The 23,314-nt window shown below is 36.8% G+C and overlaps 1 protein-coding gene across 1 annotated transcript; it reads right to left on the reverse strand.

The window, feature by feature from the left end:
* Window positions 1-15,251: 15,251 nt before the first annotated feature.
* LOC105051214 (uncharacterized) lies at window positions 15,252-22,922 on the reverse strand. The gene is made up of 5 exons (XM_010931537.4): window positions 22,135-22,922; window positions 21,736-21,838; window positions 20,859-21,619; window positions 15,754-15,858; window positions 15,252-15,644 (listed from the first exon to the last, which is right to left on the reverse strand). Exons 1-5 carry the CDS (start codon window positions 22,816-22,818, stop codon window positions 15,594-15,596), a joined length of 1,704 nt encoding a protein of 567 aa, XP_010929839.4. The 5' UTR covers window positions 22,819-22,922; the 3' UTR covers window positions 15,252-15,593.
* Window positions 22,923-23,314: the final 392 nt, after the last annotated feature.

The following is a 23,314-nucleotide window of genomic DNA, read 5'->3' on the forward strand; positions in this document are numbered from 1 at the left end:
GATCATACCCTCAATCCTTGTACACCCAATCTCTCCCTCACAGGAAGCTCTCCCTTACAAAAGTTCTCTCTAGGAAGACCCCCCTGAACTCCCGAAGCAACCGCTGTCCAACAATCTGCCAGAAGCCCCCTCACAGGAAGCTCTCTCTCGCATCTATTCTCTGTTCTCTAGGTTTTCCGCCGAACGAAACTGCGCCACACCCTCTCTGTTCATGAACAGGGCCTTATAAAGGCTTAAATCCATGAAATAATAGGAATCAGAATCTACAGCACCCAAAAACCACCCAGGACCGTCGGATCATGACCGACAGCTCCCCAAGCCATCCGATCGCGACGTGGTCCACAAGAAGACACGTAGACCATGAGAAACGCCAGGAAACGGCATTCGATCCATGATGGATCGTGAGAAACAGAGGGGAAATGCCCCCTCGATCCACATGCCCCTTCGTGCACCGCTCGATCCACCGTGGACCGGGATACCAGGCGCTGAACCCGCGCGCGCGTGTGTGTGGGCCTGGGCCTGGCTGCGCTCTGGGCCTATGCTATGCGTGCTAGGCCATGCTTCGCGCGCGCGTGCCAACATGTCCGCATGCGGCTGCGCCACCGGCTACCGCCGGTTCTTCGCCACTCCAAACTTCGTACCAACTTCAATCGAGCATATCTCGATCATCTAGACTCCGTTTGAGGTGATCTTGTACTCATTGGACTCCATTCATCATCACGGATCTCGCTGTGAGCTCAATATGGATCAAATCTCGAGATATCAAATCCTAACAATCTCCATCTCGACTCAACATTCAGCCTCTTCCTGACTCTGAGAGCTTCTGGATCTCCTCGCCCCCATGTCCTGGGGCAATCGCCTGCTGATCATGGATGGACAGACATGAGAGTCAAGCCAGGCCGCTCGATCCCATCTCCATCGTATGCTGTGCTCTTCCTGATCTGAGATCTGCTTGGGGTATCATCTTGTGGCAATAGAAATCTCACCTTGCGATATCGCTTCTCATCTTTTCGAGTCTCGCATCTCGTGCCCGATCAATCTCTATCTGGAGCTCTACCTCGCTCTGGACTCCTCTTGGCTCCTGAAGCTCCACCTCGTACTGGGCTCCCCATTCGGTAGTAATGTCCTCTCATCTTCTTCTTTCCTTCCAAAATAATTCTATCGCCGCGTAGAACCTTCAGGATTCCTCCACCAGCTACTGTCCTATAGCCTCTCGAATCCAGTCTACTCAGTAAGATAAAATTCTGTCTGAAATCGAGTATGTATCAACCTCTCCCAATCTCCTCACTGCACCATTATGTATCTTCCAGCTGACCGTCCCAACATCTCTGATCGCACAACTCAATCCATCTGACAGATAAACATTGCCCTTACTGCTTTTCAGAGAGTCAAATTGCTCCTCTCTGCAACATACATGATAAGTGCATGCAGAATATAAAATTCACTACTGGAAAGAAGTAGATACCTCGTCAGATATCTACAAGGCATCACCCTCTGAATCGCTATTGGCCGTCGCTGTAGTAGCCCTCATCCGATTCCTAAGTTGAGAGCAATCTCTGACTAGATGCCCCAACTCGTTACAATAGTAACAACTGATCTTGCTCAAGTCCTTCATCTTGGACTTGGACCGCCTTCATCACGATCTTCTATCGCTCCATCTACCTCCTCTTACTCCTCCAAAAACCATCAAAGCTAAGCTGCCGCCGTCTGAGCTCGAAGCTGGATTCTCCTTCCTGAGAATCTCATTCTGAAGAATCACCATGGTAACCTCGTCCATCTTGATGGTGCTCTTCTCTACTAAAAGAGCAGTCACCAAGGACTCATATGAAAGTGAAAGCGATGCTAGCAAGACCAGCACTTCGATCTTCTCCTCAATTTTCTCGCCAATGCTGAGGAGGTCGGTGAGAATTTTCTGAAAGTGGCTGAGATACTCCTGCATGCTCTGCCCCTCAGTTATCCGTAGTTGGTAAAACTACCTCCAGAGGAAAAGGATGTTGGTGAGAGACTTCGCCATATACAACTCCTCGAGCTTCGACCACAGCACCGTCGGAAAAGTATCACTAAGCACATGGATCACCATCTCATTCGTTAGGTACATACGAATAGTAGTCACCGCCTGCATCTGTAGCCGTCTCTAATCCTGCACCTCTATGGTGGTCGGCTTCTCCTCGTACAAAAGAGTATCGATCAACCTTTAGTGGATGAGTACATCCTTCACCCTTGCCTACCACAAGGAGAAATTGCTTTTTCCATCAAACTTGTTGATCTCTATCTTGATTGATCCTATCTTCTCCATCTTCAATCTTGCTCACCACCACTGCAATTTGCGTCTTGGTACTGCCTTGCTCAGATATCATTTGTTGGTGGATGTCTGGCCAGGACACCACTTCTTAGGATCTTTTCGATACCACACGTCGTAGTAGGAAGGAAAAAAAATAAAAATAATCAGACACGTAGATCAGCCAAAAAAGGGCTTGTCTCTTTGAGGCATGCAAGCTTCATTATGAGAAAAAGAAAAATTACAAGAGAATATCACACTCTCAACTCTTGTACACCTAATCTCTCCTTCACAGGAAGCTCTCCCTCACAATAGCTCTTTCTCTAGGAAGACCCCTGTGAACCTTTGAAATGATCACTATCTTCCACCAATCTGCCAGAAGCCCCCTCATAGGAAGCTTTCTTTGATGTCTGTTCTCTGTTCTCTGGGTTTTCCTCCGAACGAAACCACGCCACACCCTCTCTGTTCATGAACAGGGCCTTATAAAGGCTTAAATCCGTGAAACAATAGGAATCATAATCTCACAGCACCCCAAAAATCACCCAAAACAATCGGATCATGACCGGCGGCTCCCCAAGCCGTCCGATCGTGATGTGGTCCACGAGAAGGCACGTAGACCACGAGAAACGCCAAGAAACGGCGTTCGGTCCATGATGGACCGCAAGAAAATGAGGAAAATACCCCTTCGGTCCATATGCCCCTCTGTGCACCGTCCGATCCATCATGGACCGAGATTCCAAGGCGCTGAACCCGCGCGCGCATGCGCATGGGCCTGGGTCGCTCCTGCGCCTGCGCACCTGGGCCTGGGCCATGCACCGCGTGCATGCACCCAGGCCTGGGTCACGCTCCACGCCCGCGTGCCCATGCATCCGCATGCTGGGCCACGCAATATCGCGTGCAGCCACGCCACCGCTCCTCCGCCGGCCCACCGCCGGCCGTTGTCGGTCGTCCACCATTTCGGACTTCGTGCCAACTTCAATCGAGCGTATTTCGATCATCTGGACTCCGTTTGAGGTGATCTTGGGTTCGTTGGACTCCATTCGTCGTCGCGGACCTCGCAGTGGTCTCAATGTGGATTGAATCTCGAGGCATCAAATCTTAATAGTATGTTAGATTAGATGATTCCTATAAATCATTTATCTAGGAAAATGATTGCAAAGGAAATTATGATTTCTGATTTGGTGTGCTTCTAGAATTCTGCTCTATTCTCCCTGGATTCCATGCAAAGGAACCTCATTGGAGTGCTGCATGTGAATTTTAACACTTGTGACTTGAAAGATGACCAACAGCATAGTAAGCTTTTGATTCTGTGCTTCATGTTAGATTATCATATTTTTAGTTTGATTCTGTAGCAAAAGGTGTTCATTGTGATGTATTAGTGTTAATCCCTCATTTTTTATGTCTCTATGTATTTATCTTTGTTCGTGGCTGCTAATACTATTGTAGTGAACAGGAACGAGAAACTGAAAGGTGATAATTTTGATATTTGGCACTAAAAAGTTTATTAATTCCTTAAAGAGAGAGAGGTTTAGTAGACTTTCAACCACACTGGGGGTCGCCTGAGCATGGAACTATTGTTCAAGATAGAAGAGATGTTGAAACATATTAAAATTGGGGGGGAAAAAATAGTATAGCTTGTAACATGTTGCCGAGCAGTTTGCAAATGATTGTATGTGTGAGTTGGAGTACCCCATTGCTCAAGATAAGTCAGTTGCCTTGAAGGATAAGTTTATGGAGACCTCTGATACTAAATTTAGGAGATTGACTATCAAGTTTGATGCCTATAGGAAGCACCTAATCGAATGCATCTTAGAGAAATATCAAATATAATAAGAGAACTAAAAGCAACTGGTCACATCCTAATTGATGAGTAATAAGTTCAAGTTGTGATATGGTCTCTGTATACATATCAAAGTTAAAATGATGCACAATAAATATATCAAATATTTTAATGATATAGTGCATCATTTTATGATATCCCGCTCTAAACAAAAGAAAAAAAAAAGGAAAACATTAAATACTCCAGTTGGGAGTCTTCTTCTGTGCGACCTCATCGGAAAAGGATGTTGAATCTGAGAAGGATTCGACCTCTCCTCTGTCCTATAAAACTATCTCTCCCCCTCCTAAGCAACCCACAATGACCACCGGCCTTCCTCTCCTTTCTCTTTGATTTCTCTTATTGAATCTGTGGCCTTCCGTACTCATGGCCATCGAAAATTGGAGCCGACAACGCTGCTGAAGCCCGAGGTAAACACTGGCCCTTCTTCCTCTCTTCTTCTCCTTCTTCCCATGGCCTTGAGTGCCGCCATCAGCCATCAGATTTGCTGAAAATCAATCATAAAGAAAAACCCCTATTTTTATACATTCTTTGATAGAGTTTTCCCAAACTTTCGGGCCATCTCTATCACCGGCATCCCTTGCCAAGGGTTTCGGCCTCCCCTTTGTACCTATCCACAGCCAATGCGGGGCCCCAACCACCGGCAAGTGGATTGAGACCCAAGAATAATCAAGAAAAGGCCACAGCTTGGCCCTATCTTTCTGGTGATTTTGCCTGGTCGGTCCTCACCGCCGGTCATCCCTTGCTTCGCTGCCATCGGCCTCCTACTATCACAGTCTGCATCGGTCTTCCGACCCCCAGCCACCACGAACGGCCAGCCCCAATGCCCTCCCTTGTTCATCCAAGAAAAGAAAGAAACAAAGAAGAAGAAGAAAAAGAAAAAGAAAAACAAAGAAAGAGAAAGAAGAATTTTCTCTCTCCTATCTCTCTTCTATGTCTCTCTCCTCTCTTTCATGTCTTTCTCTCTCTTTCTCTCTCTATCTGACCTATGGATCCCACTATGATCTAAGATGATCTTTTTAAAGAGATTCAGAACCACTTTGATATCCATGTAGTTTATCATATCTCGGCCCGATCCTCACCAGAAATTTATAGAGTTTGATCACCGTTGATCACTATGGAGTCACCATGATATGACCTCTGAGGATTTTGATCACAGATTCTTCTTTTGAGGAATACGAAAATTTTCTCTCTATTTTCTCTCTACTTTCTCTCTTCATCCATTTTCTCTCTCTAAAAATACCTATGGATCTCTATCAAGTCATGTCTTTCTCTTCTAAGAAACTATGTTGACTCTGATAAGATGACCTGAAATTACTTTGATATTTATGCTGTATGACAAATCCATGTCGAACCTGTCTACTATTTTTGAAATCTACTATTGATGAACTCTGTTGATCGATCTTAATCTTGATCCAATCTATACTCCATGATTTTTTTATCAGAATTGGTTAGATCGGATCCTCAACTAGGAGACCATAAATTGTATCGATGTCCAAACTGTCTATCAGACCGATCATCCGATCAACGATCTCTTTTATTATTTAATTTTATTGAAATCATTGAAAAAAAATTGATGATGATTAGATATTTTAAATAAAATTATTTGTGAAGTCTAAAGATTTAGGACAATTAAGGTAAGTGGATCTTATATTTTTTATTTATTTTTAAATGATTATATTTTTCATGCAAAGAATTATTGATGATGAAATCATATTTTTTTTATAAAATAAATATCAGTATATGAGATATAAAAAAAAGCATGTTTTATTATGAACATTGATTTTATGAATATGTTTTAATGAAAATATAATATTTATGAAGTATGAATTTTATAATTTTTTCATCTATGTATATGTATGTTTTAAAAAAAAGATATAAAAATTTTAAAAACTCTCAAATGACTATATATGAATCCCTTCGAAAAGATCGATATCGGAGCTAATATCCACACAAAATATGGCTCCATCAATGGGTATAAAGTTGGCATACGAAATAAGAATTCTGTCGATTAAGAAACATGGCCCGATCATGGGTATAATAGTGACTTTAGCATGAATATCTGTGAGCAATATTTTCAAATATCATATGAATACATGATAAGAATGATTTATGATTCATGTTTATGAAATATTATTATTTATGCATACATGATTGGTTTATGACTTATTTTATTATATGTTCTATAAATATTTTATTTTATATTATCTATTATTTTTTAAATATTATATTATTATAAAAACTTAGGCTGGATCCGGTAAGGAAGCATAGGTTCTACTTACTGGGCTAGTGTAGCTCATATTTTTTTATTTTTTTATTTTATAAAGAAAAAAGATTAGGACTGATGAAGAATTTAAACTTAGATATCTATGTAGCAAGCTTAAAAATTTAGTAGTGAAAGTTTAGTTTATTTTATGATAATGAAATTGAATCTTTTATTTGATAGATTTTAGCTGATTATGATTGATTGGCTTCATGTTATCGTGGATCTCATCTCTCGATAGCATGGCCATGTTATGTCTCAAATTTGGAGCGTGACATTTTATGGTATCAGAGCCTAGGTTAAAATTACTTGGAACTGTGGATTAAGTGACTAGGGCATGATATAAGTAATATCAGAGCTTAGGTTATGATCAATAGGACTATGACTTAAATGGGATTTAAGTATGAAGATTATGATCACAAGAAAATTGATAGAAGTAGCAGAAAAAATTTAAAGTCTAGATTTCGGATCAATAAGCATTATAATAATTTTTTTTTAAAAAGTGGTATACGATGTGTATTAAAGAATTGGATGAATTATATCTTGGATTTCAATAAATAAGGCTTGGCATAAGTATGAGAGATGTTGACTCTAAAATAAAATAGGATATATTGATATGTTGTATTGAGTATACTTGTTCAATTGTTATTTAGATGATTCCAGAGTTCTAAACTTGATATGGGTGAAGATTATGATGGCTTTTCAAATTTTGATGTTAATTATTTGATAATTATAATTTTGGATTTATTAGAATAAATTTGTTTAGGATATGGCTTAAGAAAGAATTACATCATATAAAAAATAAATATTTTTCAAGCATTGAACCTATAAGAGGATCATGTATAAAATTTATAGATAAATGAAATATATATATATATATATATAGTTTATTTATGGATTAGATGACATGCATATATTAGTGAAATCTTTAATAATTTATATTGCCATTTTTTTATTAGATTATTTGATCTTTTTTAAGTCTGTTGAAGATAATGAAGTACATTGATTATTTCAAGTCAAAGTTTAGATTTTGGAGCTGATCTAAAGTATCTTGCAATTATCAAATTTTTAAAAGATTTATATGAGTTTTTAATAAATAAGTGATAAGATTTCATGTCGATTTATTTATTGATGTAAGAGTCATGATGAAAGAAGCTGTCTATAAAAGATAACCAAGTTGATTCTACTTACAATGGTATTGACTTGAGACCTTCTAATTTATTGGAGATTTGAGTTAATCATTTTATAAAAAAAAAGTTAGTTTGGAATTATCTCAATTGTCAGGAAATCTAGAGTTAACTTTAAATTAATTCTAGATATATTGAATTCTAAATGAGCGGTGAAAGCTTATGAAATAATTTTAAATATAGAAAGTGGATCAAGATTTAATTTTAATATGGCATGTTCGAGGAATAGTAAAGATAAAGAAACTTAAAATTTTATTCTAATTCTATGTAAAAAAAATGAAAGATTAGATTTTTTGCTAGGATTCATCCGATAGCCTTGGAGAATTCGATGGGTTCATATCAAAGTGCATAATAAAAATATGATGGTTGAATTATACTAAAACTAGTTAAAAATACTAATGCAGTAAGTGATATGAATGAAGATTTAATTTTTGTAAAAGAGACCATCATTAATAAATGAAAGGACAAGATTATTGATTCTTGAGCTTATTTAGATGTTGCAATACTATCTTCGATAATTAGTTCTTTTATTATAGCAATGGTTAGAAGAATTTTGAGCATCTAATGCTCTAAACTTTTCTATATTTAGAAGAATAGATAGGATTAATTATGATTCTCATGTAAAATTAATCAAAAGCAAATAATTTCATAGATAAAGTATTATGAAATTTCAATGTAAGATTAAGAGATCAAAAAAATTTATTATCTTGTAAATAGAAATAATCTAGATTCAAAATACCGTATAATTATTTATGTTGAAAACTCATGGAACAAGTACTTTGAGATTTGGAAGCTTAAGGACAATATGAGGATTATGTATTTTAATGCTCGAAACCTCAAGTATGCCAAATTTCAAGAATGAAACTTTTTTCAAAGAAGGTAGAATGTGATATCCCGCTCTAAATAAAAGAAAAAAAAATATTGAAGACTCCCGCTGGGAGTCTTCTTTGCGCAACCTCATCGGAAAGGAATATTGAATACGGGAAGGATTCGACCTCCTCTCTGCCCTATAAAACTCTCTCTTCCCCTCTTAAGCAACCCATGATGACCACCGACCTTCCTCTCCTTTCTCCTTGATTTCTCCATTGAAGTCATGGCCTCCTGTACTCGTGGTTGCCGAAAATTGGAGCCGACAATGCTGTTGAAGCCGAGGTAAACACCGACCCTTCTTCCTCTCCTTCTTCCCCTTCTTTTCGTGGCCTTGAGTGCCGCCATCAACCATCAGATTTGCCGAAAATCAACCACAAAGAAAAATCTCTATTTTCATACATTCTTTGATAGAGTTTTTCCAAACTTTCGAGCCATCTCTACCACCGGCATCCCTTGCAAAGGGTTTCGGCCTCCCCCTTGTACCTGTCCACGGCCAATGCGGGGGCCCAAACCATCGGCAAGTGGGTTGGGACCCAAGAATAACCAAGAAAAGGGCCACGGCTTAGTCCTGTCTTTCTGGTGATTTTGCCTGATCGGTCCTCACCGTCGGTCATCCATTGCTTTGCTGCCATCAGCCTCCTACTGCCAGGATCTGCCATCGGTCTTCCGACCCCCAGCCACCACGAACCACCAACCCCAATGCCCTCCCTTGTTCAGCCAAGAAAAGAAGAAAAGAAAGAAACAAAGAAGAAGAAGAAGAAAAAAAAAAGAGAGAAAGAAAAAGAAAAAGAAGAATTTTCTCTCTCCTATCTCTCTCTTGTGTCTCTCTCCTCTCTTTCATATCTTTCTTTCTCTTTCTCTCTCTATCTAACCCATGGACCCCACTATGATCTAAGATGATCTTTTTAAAAAGATCCAGAACCACTTTGATATCCATGTAGTTTATCATATCTCAGCTCGATCCTTGCCAGAAATTCATAGAGTTTGATCACCGTTGACCCCTATGGAGTCACCATGATATGACTTCTGAGAATTTTGATCACAGATTCTTTTTTTGAGGAATACGAAAATTTTTTCTCTACTTTCTCTCTTTTCATCTATTTTCTCTCTCTAAAAATACCTATGGACCTCTATCGAGTCATGTCTTCCTCTTCTAAGAACCTATGTTGGCTCCGATAAGATGTCCTGAAATTGCTTTGATATTTGTACTGTATGTCAAACCCATGTCGGATTTGTCTAGTATCTTTGAAATCTACTATTGATGAACTCTATTGATCGATCTTGATCTTAATCCATTCCATGCTCCATGATTTTTTGATCAGAGTTGCTTAGATCGGATACTCAACTAGAGATCATAAATTATATCGATGTCTAAACTACCTATCAGACCGATCATCCGATCAACGACCTCTTTCATTATTTAATTTTATTGAACTCATTGAAAAGAAATTGACGATGATTGGATATTTTAAATAGGATTACCTGTGAAGTCTAAAGATTTAGGACAATCAAAGTAAGTAGATTTTACATTCCTTATTTATTTTTAAATGATTATATTTTTATAGAAAGAATTATTGATGATAAAATCATATTTTTTTATAAAATAAGGATCAGCATATAAGATATAAAAAATATATATTTTTTATTATAAATATTGATTTTATGAATATATTTTAATGAAAATAGAATATTTATGAAGTATAAATTTTATAATTTTTATATCTATATATATATATATGTTTTAAGAAAAAAATATAAGGATTTTAAAGGCTCTCAAATGGCTATCAATGAATCTCTTTGAGAAAGTCGATATCCGGAGCTAGTATCCACATGAAATATAGCCCTGCCAATGGGTATAAAGTTGGCACATAAAATAAGAACTCTGTCGATTAAGAAACATGGCCTTGTCATAGGTATAATAGTGATCTTAGTATAAATATCTATAAATAATATTTTCAAATATTATACGAATCTATGACAAGAATGATTTATGATTCATATTTATGAAATATTCATGATTTATGCATGCATGATTAGTTTATGACTTGTTTTATTATATATTCTATTAAATACTTTATTTTGTATTATGTGTTATTTTCTAAATATTGTATTATCATGAAAAACTTAGACTGGATCTGATAAAGAAGCATAGGTTCTTCTTACTATGCTAGTATAGCTCATATTCTTTTTTTTTTTTTTACAAAAGAAAAAGGTTAAGACCGATGAAGAATTTAAACTTGGAGATCTGCGTAGCAAGCTTAAAAATTTAGTAGCAAAAATTTAGTTTATTTTATGATCATAGATTTGTAGTTATTTATTTACGATTGTTAAGATTTGGGTTGGTACTTGCTTTTGGATTTAAATACTCTGAATCAATATTGATTTAATTATTTGATGAATAATGAAATTGAATTTTTATTTGATGGATTTTAACTGATTATAATTGATTGGCTTCGTGTTATCGTGGGCTCCATCCTTCGGTAGCATGGTCGTATTATGTTCTGGATTTGGGGTGTGACACATTTAGAGCTAAATGATGAGTGCATGGAGCCGTTAAGACTAAAATGATGCACAATAAAAAAATCAAATATTTTAATGATATAGTGCATCATTTGGACCTAGGCGATGAGTGCATGGAGCTGCCAGGACCTCTAGGGAAGCTTATTTCAAGTCCAGCTCATGTAAGGCTATGAGTTTTAAGTGCAAGAGGGTGGAGTGACTTCCCAAGATAGATGGAGGGACTAGATAGGCACCAAGAGGCCAAAATCACTCGATGCAAAAGGGGTAAGCACAGGGGTAGAAGGGACAAAATGGAGATAAGTTGCTATTATTGCAGCGAAATAGGTTACCTTACTCGTGAATGCATTGAGCCAAAGAAGTAATTACCCTATTCCATTATACTTCTAGGTTTGCATTACTCATGGAATTTTATTTTGTGGACTATGAACTCAAGAGTTACAGACCATGTAGCTAGAAAGTGCAGAGCATTCATAGAGTATGGTAAGGTCAAAAAGCTGAACAAGATGGATGTACATGAGAAAAATAGAAAAGTGGGAGTGATGGGCATTGGCATCTACAAACTGAAGTTGCATCATGGTCGGACCTTATTCCTTCATGAAATCTTGTATGTGGTTAATGTCCTGCGTAACTTCATCTCTGTGCTAGTCTTTTTAGGCCTAGGATTCAGCATCAATTTCCATGGTGGTAGGGTTGATTGGTATTTGATGACTAATTACCATTGCTTTGACCTTCTTAATAGGTGGCTTTATGGTCTTAAACTTTCATTTTGGTTCATTTGATGGAGATGAGAGTTGTTTTTCTTCAATTACATCTTTTAGCAAAGTGAATGTTGATACAAATACTTTGAATTCTAGGTTAGGCTAAGTTGTGTAAGATAGAATTAACAGATTAGCTAAAGCAGGTCCATTGGGACATTTGCTAAAGTTGATTTGCATATTTGTGTATGTTAAGCATGAAAAAGAACTAGAAAACTATTTAGCAGAAGAATTAGCGTTAATACCCCATTGCAATTGATCTATGTTAGAGTAAAACATGAAGCTTCATATTTCATCACATTCATAAATAACCATACATGCTATAATCATGTTAGTCCGATCTCCTAAGTTAGAAGCATTGAACTGCCTGAGGCAGAAATGAGTTAGATTGAGAATCAGTAAAACTAAAGAATTTAAGTATTAAGAATGTACCGAAGGTTCAAGTATCTATCCAAGCAAGTTAACATGCTTAATGATGAAAAAGGTATAGCTGGACTGCTGACTATTCCTAATAGTCCATAGCAAAATGGTATTGCAAAGTAAATGAATAGAACTCGATTAAAGATGGTTAGATCCATGATGGTGCAGACTAAACTTCCCATGTCTCCTTGATGAAATGTCAACTGTTGCCTCCATACTTAACCATATGCTCACTAAGTCAACCACTTCTGCCCTCCATGACTAATGAACAATATTAGATTCCAAAACCGAGTTAGATGTTTGGGCTGGAATTAAGCATCAGCCCAGGCCCACTTCCAAGCAAGAGGTTAGACATTGAATCTTGAGTGGTGTCATCCTCAAGATTTTTGCACCATCAGACTTTTCCCCAAGTAAAAATCCTGGGTTTACAAGTAAAAATCTCACAATAGGTCCAGCTACCTCATCTTCCACAGAACTTCCCTTATCTCACAAAAAGGAAGAAGAAGAAGAAGAAAGATGAGGCACCATCCTGCATTATTTTTTTGTTATTTATTATTTTATAGAGTGATGCCATGAACTTGCCTTTTGTGCAAATTGAAAATTTTCTAGGTGGCAAGGGGGGATCGGTTCACTTGTAGGAATTACGTGGATATATCTTTAATCCTTAACAAACTTTTCTTGTGTACTGTGGGCCTACTCTTTGGAGGGTAAAAAACTTACTCAGAAATCAGTAATTTTCTATATAAGTGTTTCTTGGGCAACATTGCAATAAGAAAATAATTTTTATATATTCTTTTATGCATTGGAATGGTCTCGGAGTTTGTTATCCATATTTTTTTATATTATTATTTTTTCGGATAAGTTGTTAAAATTTATTCATATTTTTCATAATTATCTTTATTATATAAAAATTATTATGTATAATTATATTATATAATATATTATATTATATCATATCGTATTCTATAATAATGATATAATATATATTATATCATTATTAGTATTAGGAGTATTTTAAAAATAAAATTAAAAGATTATTTTTCAAGCTGATGAAAAAATAACTTATCCATCTTTTAGGTGGATAAAATTTTCTTCTCATTTCTAAAGTAAATACTATCTATGGATAAATAACTAATCGATCTAGAGAAGCATAAAAATATGAGAAAGTTGGTCAATAAAAAGTTAATAAACTTTTTCCATGATACTTATCTAGCAAAGAATGGGTTCATAAAGCATCTTTTTTGACTTGTGCGACAAGCTTGAACAGCTATTGCAGAACTTGAGCAACCATCGCACATGATTAGCCAAGTCTCAACAGCCCATAAGTTCAATTTGTTTGGCCCATTTGTGACCCTACTTGCCACTTTGCAAATCATGGATCATTCCTAGTAAACCTTATCAATGTATATTTTAGTTTAATTTATTAACAATCCATATATTTGCTATATATGTATAAATTGCCATGCAGGGGCATTCTTGTAGCAGTTATTTGTTTGAAGTGATGAAATGCCATGCAATATAGATGGGGTTCAAATATATACTATCGTACAAGGAAAGCCCCCCAAACCCATTCCACTCTTCCCACCTCTATAACTATCAAACATTCATGTTTAACAAATACACTTACCCAAAGCTCTACTTCACATGGAGAGAGTAAAGCTAAATGCGCCTCCCAAAAGTTGAAGAGCAACCATCAAGTTAACAAATCATTATCATTTTAAAGCAGATAGAAGATCACATTCATCCATGCTTTCTTTCACATGCATTACATATACCAAATACTAAAATATCATAAATACAGAACGACTGGCTAGAAAACAAAATTTGGAAGAAGCCCTTCAAGTTATGGTATCAAATAGCAAGCTAAAGTTTGATGGCAATTTTCATGAAATTTCAACTTTCAAGGATGATGTGAATTGCTAATCAATCTTCCTAATTGCATCATTCCAATTAAATGCATGTTATGATATAGATACATGCATATTGGTGAACCATAGACTCCTCAATTGCCAAATTTTTATTATCTCTAATTCAAGAGGATCATCAAATTGAATGTAGATCACTTTGATCATTATAGATATCTAAGAAGATCATTAGATTCGATATAAACTATTTTGGATACTATAGATATCCAAAAAAATTATCAAACTCGATATAGACTATATTAACTATTGCAGGTAGGGCTAAATAGGATCAGGAGCGAGATTTACATCAGAAAGCTGAATCATGCACCAAATTTTTGAAATTATAATTTGATCAAACAATATCCAATAAAGATGATCTATTTTTCAAAATCTAATAATTTTTCAAGATGTACAACTTAACACCATCTTCTAAATATTTAAAATAGACTAACATTCCATCGTTTGCATCTCAAAACAGATCGATTAAACCAAAATTTTCTTTTCGAAAAAGATTTTGATTAAATGTATTTTTTGATTAATTAATAATTAGATGGAGCGACCAAAATTGATGTAAAAATTGAAATTTACATTCTATAGAATTTTAATTTTTTTATAATTATTTTTGTTATTTGTATTTATTTTTGAAAATCTAATGCTATTCAAACTAGAAACGATATCTCGATTTATGTGCCTCCCTACTTCTATTTTTTTTTTATTTTTTGTAAAATTTGAGTTGAGTCGTTGAGAAAATTCTTCATTCTTTCCAACAACAAAATACAATTGATAATACCAAACATCAAACTGAATTCCTTTGCAACATAAAGAGCCTACAATGGATTGAAGATCACATGTATCAGACTGAATTCCATTACAGAGATGTATTTTGAAAACTCAGAAAACATTTGCAATTACAGGCACAAAGGAAGACACCTCTCAACCAAATAGCAAGCTAAATTTGGAGCTTGTTTGCTTCTCTAATAAGAATGAAATGGATATAAGACAGAACATAGGAGATATAGAATGGTGCTTTTTTCTTTTCTATGTGAAACATTTGCGAAACTCGACAGTTATTCCAGAATCAAAAATAAGCAGCATAGGCAAGCTATTCTTGATAACTGGCAACTCATAAAGTCGTACCAGTCTGACATGAAGATCTTAGCAAGCACAATGAATCAGATCTAAGAGCTCAGTGTTAGATGCTAGGAAGACCGGTCATATGATGGCTAAGAGTGACAAGCACTTGTTTCAGTTCCAAATTGGATTGCATGATAACTCTAGAAAATGTAGCTAACATTTGGTACAACATTCTCTTATATATACCCCTCAAGCAATTTAGAGCTCACAGGAAATTCTATTACAAAGAAATAAAATATGAGTCCCATCATTTTTTTTGGTAGCTGATCTCGATGCTGGTACAGTTTTGTAACTGTGGCTTTGCAACATGTTTTCAATGGCAATAGACCACAGATATCCTTCTTAGTTACCGCAGAAACTTGCAGGAGGAAAACACAGCATAAAGACAACATTTCCCCCTGTTACCTATCATCGCTGCTGTTACATTACGGAGTGATGCTTTGTTCAACACATTCTGCAAAAGTCACCCTTGGTCCCTGTAACCAATTTCAGAAAAATCAATTCAATATAATTCATAATGCATGCCTTTAAAAGGGGGAAAAAGAGTTCATTAATATTATTCATTTCAAAGTGCAGAGAAATTACAGGGATTTTGCAGTGTATGTTGAGGTCATTAAACATTTTTCTGCGACCGTTATTTGCTACCTCCTCTGCTCTGGAGGCTCTTTGGCAAGCTCCTTTTAGCAGTTCCTGGTACAAGCATAAAGCCATGGTTACTCATAGGATAGACACTAAGTGGAAATATGATTTTGGTCAAGTGAGAATAATAAAGAAGTCTTAATAACTGAAAATACAAGCCCAGAAAGCAAAACACATGCATATAATCAGTATCCTATTGAAGATGAATGGTCACAAGTGCAAAAAATGTTCATTTTAAGCATCCTTTCAGGGTGTATCATATTGTATCTTCGGGTCAGAACATCCTGGTAATGGAGAAATAGGATAACAAAAACAGCAGGTGAGCTAAGGAAAGATAATACAAGGAAATTGAGTGACCGCAGCTTATGACATGATGGTGACCAAGAAAAGGGTGGAGGGAATGAGTTATACTTGTGGAAGGTTCACATTTGTCCAACTAATAATGTACCATCAAGAAGTATATTCAACAATTAGTTCCTGGTGTCATTCTTGTGCACATTTTTTTTTCTTTAATAGTTAGTAAACTAAATATGTAAAAAATATGAGTTATAACAAGAACATGAGAAATAAAAAAACTGAAAAGTTAAGAAATTTCTGGAAAATGAGAAATCACAACAAAATAAAACATTTAGGATGGGACCTCTCAAGCATCTGTGCTTAGTTCTATTCATCAATCATGTGAACTAGCTTATTCACCAGCAAGTTGGCTTCCTAACGTGACGATTCCAAGTACTTCTCATTTCTGACCATCTCTAAGCATTCTTTAACCACAAAGCTCCAAGGATAACATTCTACAGCCATCAAACAAAGGTTCAGGAGTTTTTCAATCACCTCCAGCATTCAGCTTTAACCCACTCACATTTAGAACCTAAGCTAAAAGACAACCAATATCTAACGCCATCTGAAATTTGAACCCCTTCAGAAAAGGAATTTGTAAGGATTAAGAATTGCACCAAACAAAACCCGGATGCACCTACCAAATATAAACGGATCCTTCAGTTGGCTAGTGCATAGGTTTATCCAGGAGTCTATCAAATGTCTTGGCCAGTTAATGTTTGGCAATCTATAAATAGCACTCATTCATTTTGGCAGTAGTTAATTCTGCAGCTAGTGCTTCTAAGCCAATTTTTCCTAGCTAATTAACCCACCTGATACCAAGCCAATTCCACCAGTACTTCATACTCTGCCATGCTCCACCATCTTTTCACCCTTTGCTTATTATTTGACCCATCATCCATCTCATCTTCCACTTCCCAGCCAACACTTAAGCCAGCTGCTTGAAGATGCAGAAACTCTAGCATTGGTTCTTGAAGAAATATCAATCCACTGGAGGTCTAAAGAATGCAATTAAATATAGAAGCTTTCCTCCTCGTGTCCCTTTCTTTTCATTTCCAACAATGTTAATTACTTTATTTTCCATCATACATCTACGCTTCAGCATTCGTATTCCCACCATAACTTTCATACATTCTAGAAGCTAATCAGGAAGAACAGAGACCTCATTCTTGCAAGATTCCTTTCCTTCCATGCTTAACACCTTACCTGCAGGTGCTTAACATGATAACATTGATCCAAGAGGTAAAAATGACAAATCATCAAGCAAGGATATGCACCTCCAACAACATTGACTGACATTGTCATTCTATATATACCAGAAATCTGTAGTTGCAATCTACACTTGGTCAGAATTGTTATTTTTCTTATCTGCATGGACTTCTGTAAACAACCAAAATAAACACCGATATATGTATTCATTATGAAGCCATTCACATGCAGAATCACATAAGTTCACCCACATATACCATTTGTTTACCATTTATGTGGAGAATCACATAGCCTTAACCAAAATTATTACTTGTTCTATGGTATTTGCCAAAGTATTACATCATCTTTCTTCTTTGCTCTCCTATTTTCTAACTTCAATATCTTATGCACTGTTGGAAACCAATTTACTGAATCACGGCATCACATCTTTTTCATCTTTGCCTATTACAAACTTAAGCAGGTTTCATATATATCAAATTATATGGTTCCTAAATCCTTCACTACTTTTTTTTCCTAACATCAATAACTTATGCAGTAGCATTTCTTCTTCAGTCAGAATCCAACTTATTGAATCATGGTATATAGTTCTTTTTCATCTTTGCCTCACACAAACCTAAACAGCTTTGCATATGTCAAATTAAAGTCTACTCCTTTGTACTGATGTGATTGGCTGAGTTGAAGCTTAATCCAACAACTTTCAAGAATCCTAGATTAAAACAAAAAGAACCTAACCAAGAGTCACCAAATCTCCTTCAACATCAAATGCAGTACATGGAGAAGAAATTATCATTTGTAAAATCATGCAATAATGCTGCTCTTATAGATGTGTTACTAGCAAGTTCTAGGTCTATCCACATCAGAGGTATAGGACATATTACATGAACTATTTCTTCAACCATCTCCAGCTAGAAAATTGCGTCTTTATACTGAGGATTGTATGATTGAAAAGAGCTCTAAAACCATTGCAGAAATATCAGAAATGTTGCTGATTCACCAGCTGTCATTGGTAAAAATTTTCTGACTCAGACTTAGTTTTCTTTCCTCTTGATGGTTTGAGACTAGATTACTCTGAACTGCGAGTGCAATAAACACCAATCTGAAATGCTCCTTTTCACTGAGCTTCATGATAGATTGCTGAGTCATGATGGATGGTTGCATGCTCTAATGCTAACTCTAGCAATCACTACCTTAGGTATGTTTTGGCTATCCTATCTCTTACAAGACTTGCATAATGATGTGCGACAAATGTTACTGGTATTGTTCCAACATTAATGCCACCTGGATGGATGGGAATGCATTATTTCATGCATCTATAAAATATATAGAGGTGGATTATCATTTTAGTCAGTGAATTTGTTGCTGTTAAAGTTATCATTGTGCTTTGCTCCTTCAGATTTATCAGCTGAAATTGTCACCAGGGCATCCCACTGCCCATATTTTCCAAAATTTCGTCCCTCAATCCCCCATATATTTGAGGGGAAGTGATAAGACTAATGACAAATTATCAAGCAAGGAATAAGCACTGACAGCAACAAGTCAGCAGCAACCAACTCTATCATTCTGTCTATACTAGAAGTCTGTAGTTCCAACTTACTCCTATCTACTGGTGTAACTTCTTATCTATACAGCATTCTGACAAATATAAAAAACTCAAACATATATTCATTAGAAGCTGATTTATGCAGAGAACAACTGAATTAAACCTGCAGGTACTCCTCTTTTTCTTTTTTTCCTTTCAAAGAAGACACTGAACTTATCATGATACCCCCTCTTCTTTTGTTCTATATGGTGAGGAGCAACTATCTGACATATAATTTGGGAGGGACCAGCCCTGTTCTTGGAAAGGAATGCGCATCCCTCCAAGGTGCCTCAACAGCATTGAACCCAAGCATCTCATGTGGCCATGAACAGCATGGGTGCCAATGACAGGTTTGGTGGGCATGATGAGGGCACATTAAAATCAACTTTAAATCATCAATCAATGATCCAAAATCTGGGTCCAACCATTTGCCATGGCAGTGGAATATCCATGTTACATGATGAAATCTTCTTCTACTCAAACTTTACTGGCATTGAGGTTTAAAATGGCTTTCTGAATCATCATATTCTTTAACAACCATTTTCGAAGATCTTGGACTTCCACTCTGTTGATTTAATAACTAGGTTCCAAATTTCTTCATTGAAGAAAGCTTAAGATTTATTGAACATCCCACAAGCATCTGACTTATGACATTGTAGTTTATAACCATTTTTCAGATGGAAAATATTACCAGGAAAATTTGGTGATTTTATCATTAAGGAAATCTTATAATTAGAAGAAAACACCAGCTAATGGAGCAACAGATTTCTACCTGTAACTCCAGCACATGTAATCTCTCCAGACTACATCAAGCCCTTATTCTTTGTTTATGTGGTTTCTCTCTCCTAATATGCTGAGGATCTTCTTTCTTCACTGGGCAAATGACTTTAGTGTTTGACCTTAGCAAGTCATGTTCAAACAAATCCAATAACACTTTAATTTTTCACCAGGCTTATACTTGCATGCTATATGATTCTAAAAAAAGTAAATGAAATTCAAGCCATATGAGCTCAAACCAAAAGTCTTGGGCCAGTAAGCAAGGATCGCAATGAACCACTCCTAGGACTGAACTTAGGAGAATCCTAAACACATTTTCAAGAAGATGGCTTCTAATTTATGAGAAAACAAAACATATAGTTCACACATAAATATCACTCAGAGATGATAAGAAAGAGTCAAGATACTTCAGTCTACGTGTATGAGATAGCAAACAGAAAACAAACTTCAACCTACTTTTCAAGCCACCTTCAAAGAAACCGGCTTAACTTTCAACAAGAGTTCAGGTAGTCGATTCTCCACTCAGATACTAGTCATAATCTTTAACACTAATAAGGAATATCCAAGTAGCCAGACTCGGTCATCAAAGTTATTTACACCATTGTTTTTATAAAAGTCTCAATATTCCCCCAACCAATAGCTCTTTCAATTTTTCCCTGATGTTATGATTATCCAAAGAACATTCGCTTAAGGATAATCCAAAAATGAATATTATAGTGATATCAGATTGTCAGGTGTATCCTCTCAAATGGAAACCTTAAGGATTACCAACATTCTTATGTTTACCAGCAGAATATTATTCATCCCAAACCTGGTTATGAACAACAAAATCAATTGTTAAGGTATCTTCCAGCTCTTATTATGTTGCATGCTAATAATATACTGATTGTATTCAAAGTTTAAAGATTATTAAGTGATGATCTTCCAAAGAAAATTATAATTATAACAGTTCTCTTTGTATAAAGCAGGGAAAATTTAAATCAACCACAAATGCAACAAGTATCAGTTTAAGATTTTTGTCCTCTTAATGGCTGGAATAGCAGCTAAAGTTTGAAAATTTCATACTCGAACAGAAGAATAGAAATATGCCAATTTCAAAAGAAAGGAAAACAAGATACAGAACATGCATGTGTGCACAAGATGTCATTACCCGATTGAGTTGAAGAATTGTGGAGCTTCCACCACCAACCATTGGTATAATAGTTTTATCCACTAGATTTCTGAGATTTGCCAGCTCTTTCATCAGTCCCACTATGATTTCATCTGCCTCGTCCATCTGTTTCCTGGAGAATTCATATGCCCGATCTGCATGGATTCGAAAAGTGGCACATTCCAAACACATGCAGATACCTTTGCATCCTCTCCCATATCTCTTTAAAATCCCTCTTTTCGGAGCAAGGACATGTCTTGCCGCAGAATGGACGACTTCTAACTGAGATTCCCTTTGAGGAGGCTTCGGATCCATATTCAATAATGGCAACATCATTCTGCAGCCCACATCAACTTCTGATGGCAGGTATGAGAGGGCTTGCACATTACCAGCCAACTCGTCAACTGATAGATCTTCATGAATGACGGGAGGAGACAAATATGAGTTATGTAACATCCGTGATTCAAGAATAGGATCTTCGAAATAAGTTTCTGATTTAACCTCATCAACTTGCATTGCTCGTCCATTGCCAGAATCAGGCAGTGGTGATATCATTGTTGTCATATCATAAACATCCTCTCCAGAAGTTTTCAAGGAGGAACTTTTGTAGACTGGATTTTCATCAAAATTCCAATTGTCACTCAATTTTTCAGTCAAGGAACCCTCAGAGCCTCCCAACTGAAGTTGTGGTGGTTTTGGCTTTTCTTCCATTATTCTTTCCACTTCAACAGCATTCTGGCAAGGAAGGATTTTTAAACCACCTATACATATCAAAGTGTTTGAGTAAAATCAATAATCCAAGGCAAACCCAAAGATGAAAAGAAATAACAGAACTCTATATAAAAAAGAAACCAAAATAAAACAAAAAGCTAATTACTTGAACTCTCTTTCTCTAGATCCATAAGAAATGGCAACAGTCTTCTGTAGCTAAAAGAACTTGGATTCCTAAACAGCTTCGAACGTGAGCATGGAGCAAGTCCCTGAAAGAGATTAACTTCGTTTTACTTCTATAAGTAGCTCAAATATTGCACAACAGGTCAGGACAAAGAAAAGAAGCAATTTTACTCTAATTAGCAGAGACGGCGAGTAAGGAAACCATTAAAACAAAACCCGCCCTTGCCCTAGCCACAGGTTTTGAAGATTAGAGAATAAAATGATGATAATCATGAAACCATAACCCTAATTTAGCGCTTGAAGCTTAATTGCATGAAACCCAAAGCAATCAAACAAGTAACAATATAAGAAACTTGGCCCCAGATATCAAATTGACACTTACTTCTCTCCTCTTTAGAGGGTTCCCCGAGTCCAACTTCGCATCGGCCCTTTGATCTTTGGAAGAAATCCCAATTGCTTGATCTCCAGAAGCTATATCAGACCCCAAGTTATCGGTCTGTTGATCGATGGGAGGAACCTCCGTTTCTCGTTCTCCAGGAGCCGGATCAGGCCCCAAGGATATGATCCCAGCAGGTGGTGTACTCTGGACAAAAGCATCACCAGATCCACCAAATATGTTCGAGGCCTCATCAACTTCTCCACTCCCCTCCTCTTCGGTCGCTTCCTTCTCCAATTGATCAATCCCGTCCTGCCGATCATCGTCAGGCTTGTTCGTGGCCATCGGATCAGGTGAGGTCTCGATGGGGATGGAGGCGGGGGAGAAGACCCTTCTGGCCCGGAGATCCTTGACGGAGGCGAGGAGGACGTCGCCGGTGGCGGCGGTGGATGTGGGGAGGGGGGACGGCGGCAGGGCGAACGAGGCGAGAAGGTGGCGGCGGCGACCGGGATCGGGGTTGGCCCAGTCGCGGCCGGAGCGGGTGCGGTGGAGGAAGATCTGGGATTGGCTTCGGGTGAAGATACCCCTCATGGCGGATGAGGGTTGCTTCCGCCTCCTCGGCATGGCTTCGCCTCGGGATAGGGTTTGTGTGTGAGCGTGAGAGAGAGAGAGAGAGTTCGAGGGTATCATCACATATGGGAGAGGTGGCGGGAAATAGGAGATGGAGGGAAAGCGATTGGGATTTTTGGCGGTAAAATGATTTGGAGGAAAAGAGACGACGTACTTGCTCGCGTCGCGCCCCAGCTTAGGAGAAACTTTGTACACCGTGTGTGGTACACAAAAATCATACTTTCCATTGGACCGCATAATCATTATTTTTCAATTTTTATAATTTTATTTTTTTATTTTAAATTTTAAATAATAAAAATATTTTTAAAAAATATAATATTATGACATACGGTAAAATTATAATTTATATATATTATATCATAATTTTTTTATAGATAATATCATGACCTCTTACGATAAAATTATGACTTTCTGCACATTATATCATAATTTTTTCATATAATATCATAATTTTGATAAAAATATTTTCATCATTTAAAAATTTATAAAATTTTTAATAATAAAAATATTATTATATTTTTATGATATCCTGTAAAAAAATTATGATATGCTATAA

This window comes from Elaeis guineensis, chromosome 9, assembly GCF_000442705.2.
Source record: "Elaeis guineensis isolate ETL-2024a chromosome 9, EG11, whole genome shotgun sequence".
NCBI lineage: Eukaryota > Viridiplantae > Streptophyta > Magnoliopsida > Arecales > Arecaceae > Elaeis > Elaeis guineensis.

Coding starts and splice junctions, on each gene's coding strand:
- LOC105051214 (XM_010931537.4), bottom strand. CDS start 22,818: ATGATACCCTCGAACTCTCTCTCTCTCTCTCACGCTCACACACAAACC. Junction 21,620..21,735: donor TCTAGAGAAAGAGAGTTCAA/GTAATTAGCTTT, acceptor TGATATGTATAG/GTGGTTTAAAAATCCTTCCT. Junction 15,859..20,858: donor CAATTCTTCAACTCAATCGG/GTAATGACATCT, acceptor TGCTTGTACCAG/GAACTGCTAAAAGGAGCTTG.